Source organism: Saccoglossus kowalevskii, chromosome 16 (genome assembly GCF_978046115.1).
Source record: "Saccoglossus kowalevskii chromosome 16, keSacKowa6.1, whole genome shotgun sequence".
Lineage (NCBI taxonomy): Eukaryota > Metazoa > Hemichordata > Enteropneusta > Harrimaniidae > Saccoglossus > Saccoglossus kowalevskii.
Window position 1 is genome coordinate 31,621,866 of NC_140656.1, and position 2,893 is coordinate 31,624,758.

General features: G+C 39.3%; 1 protein-coding gene across 1 annotated transcript in view; it reads right to left on the minus strand.

The window, feature by feature from the left end:
- Positions 1-321: 321 nt before the first annotated feature.
- LOC100377310 (sodium-dependent glucose transporter 1A-like) overlaps positions 322-2,893 on the minus strand; it is a 26,465-nt gene continuing 23,893 nt past the window's right edge. Inside the window, exon 4 of the mRNA XM_085491662.1 lies at positions 322-1,889. Within this exon, the coding sequence (XP_085347788.1) occupies positions 553-1,889 (1,337 nt within the window). The 3' untranslated portion in view covers positions 322-552. The remainder of the gene's footprint in view (positions 1,890-2,893) is intronic.

Consider the following 2,893-nt stretch of genomic DNA (forward strand, 5'->3'; position numbering starts at 1 on the left):
AATATCAAAGCAATCGGACTTGTGGTTTTTAACAAGAAGTCGAAAATATCACTTTTACCAAAAATGACAAAAATATTCACCAAAATTAGAGAATTGAAGATATCATCATGAAATGAACAAATCAAAGAGAGGTCTACCCAAGGTACATATACACCAAGTATCAAAGCATTCAGGCTTATAGTTTTCAAGAAGAAGTCGAAAAAGTAAAACATTGACACAGACGACAGACGACAACGGACGACGACGAACAATCACTCATATGATTAGCTCCATTCGACAAAGTCGACAGCGGAGCTAAAAAACTACAAAGGAGAGCATAGATCTGGTGTGGTTTCCACTGTATCCATGTTCAATCATGCCTTTATTAAGTGTTATATATCAATAGAACAAACAAGTCGCTTATTGATCCATGAACATACATTACAATACGAATGAGAAAATAGTTTGAATGGTTGAACCATCTTTATTCAAAAGCAAATTAACAGGAAATTTAATTTTTCACTTATAAACATCAAAGTGTGATTTGGTCACATGACATACTGTAATGTGGCCTTAAGCTATACTATTTATTTCAGAATGTACGTCCTTGGTAACCCGCTCACCTTTCTTAGAAGCTATTATTTGCATAATTATATAAACAATAGTTGTACTGAGTGACAGGGATAAGATAACATACATTAAGGTAGAAACACTGAATGTTTTAATCAGGTAGCCTAGCAACCAAGGAAACGCCATCTCTGAAGATGCAGCTCCAATGACAAATACAGATGTTGCTTTTCCAGTTAGCTCGATATAACGTTCAGCCCAAGCCAACCCTGAAGGGAACACAGACCCCATTGATATACCAAGAAGAATACTAGCACCCCACAGGATGTACATATTTTGATCACCAAATGCAGCTAGGAGGGAACTGGCAACACAAAGGCCACATAAATCCGCTATCAACATTGCCCTTGGTGTCATAAACATAGCTACCCCAATTGCCATTGCACGTGAAAGAGCAAAACTTCCCCAAAATGCTGAATTCAGATAGCTGGCAAACTGAGCATTGAAATCAAGGTCAGATTTCATGGCAAACGTATAAACAAATCCGCCATATGCACTTTCATGCCCCACGTAAACAAATGTGAATAGAAACAAAAGAAATAACAATGTGACCCGAAATACAATAGTTTCGTTCTCATTTTCCACATGATCAGCAGTTGCCTCATTATTGGCTTCTTTCTTGAGCAAGCATGGTTGGGATCCTATGCAATAAAAGAAGAAAAAAGGCAAAGATGCTAGCAAATTAAATATTGCTACAATAGTATAGGGAACAATGAGGGTGGATCTGTTTATGGCGATGTCATCCTCATTGCCAGCGTGTGTGTCATTCCAGCCATCATACACATCAGTGAATTGGATTTCTCCATCTTCAGCATGTTCTTCAGACATTGCTTCTTCTGGAAACTCTGTTGACTGCTTTAGGTAAACCACACTACCACCTGTGCTGTTAGTAGTGGTTAACATACTTGGTTTTCCATGTGGAATGTCATCGGTAATGCTTCGTTCAATGCGCTCAATCATTTCATCCAACAACATGCTGAATTTAGCCATGTCTGTGTCTCTTTTAGACTGGTGGTTACTTCCATACATAACACCAGTACTCTGTTGTACGTAAACTACTTCAGATGTGTTACTAGCAATTAACACTAATGATGTTGTTGGTATGGTTGTTGGTGCTGGTGTCACTGTTCCATTGAGCAGCATTCCAGCTTCCGATGAAGCGGTGAGAAATGGGGCTGCTATAAGAGGAGCCACAGTAGACCCAAAGGCAAAGAAAAAATGCAATGCCTGCATCCATGGACCAGACTCTTTCCCCCATAGGTTTACACAAACCACATTGCCTCCTGAAAGAAAGTATGTCAAAGATTATATTTATTTCTATAAAGGTATTATAATAAATAAGTGTGACTGACTCCTATCTGTAACTGACTCCTCATACGTGTAACTGACTCTTCATATGTCTGATTGACTCCTCATACGTGTAACTGACTCCTCATACGTGTAACTGACTCCTCATACGTGTAACTGACTCCTCATGTGTAACTGACTCCTCATATGTGTAACTAACTCTTCCTATGTGTAACTGACTCCTCATACACGTAACTGACTCCTCATACGTGTAACTAAATCTTCCTGTGTAACTGACTCCTCATGTGTGTAACTGACTTCTCATATGTGTAACTGACTCCTCATATGTGTAACTGACTCTTCCTGTGTAACTGACTCCTCATACGTGTAACTAACTCTTCCTGTGTAACTGACTCCTCATATGTGTAACTGACTCCTCATGTGTAACTGACTCCTCATGTGTGTAACTGACTCCTCATATGTATAACTGACTCCTTATACGTGTAACTGACTCCTCATATGTGTAACTAACTCTTCATATGTGTAACTGACTCCTCATACACGTAACTGACTCCTCATACGTGTAACTAACTCTTCCTGTGTAACTGACTCCTCATGTGTGTAACTGACTCCTCATATGTGTAACTGACTCCTCATATGTGTAACTAACTCTTCCTGTGTAACTGACTCCTCATGTGTAACTGACTCCTCATGTGTAATTGACTCCTTATGTGTGTAACTGACTCCTCATATGTATAACTGACTCCTTATACGTGTAACTGACTCTTCATATGTGTAACTAACTCTTCCTATGTGTAACTGACTCCTCATACACGTAACTGACTCCTCATACGTGTAACTAACTCTTCCTGTGTAACTGACTCCTCATGTGTGTAACTGACTCCTCATATGTGTAACTGACTCCTCATATGTGTAACTGACTCTTCCTGTGTAACTGACTCCTCATACATGTAACTGACTCCTCATACGTGTAACTAAC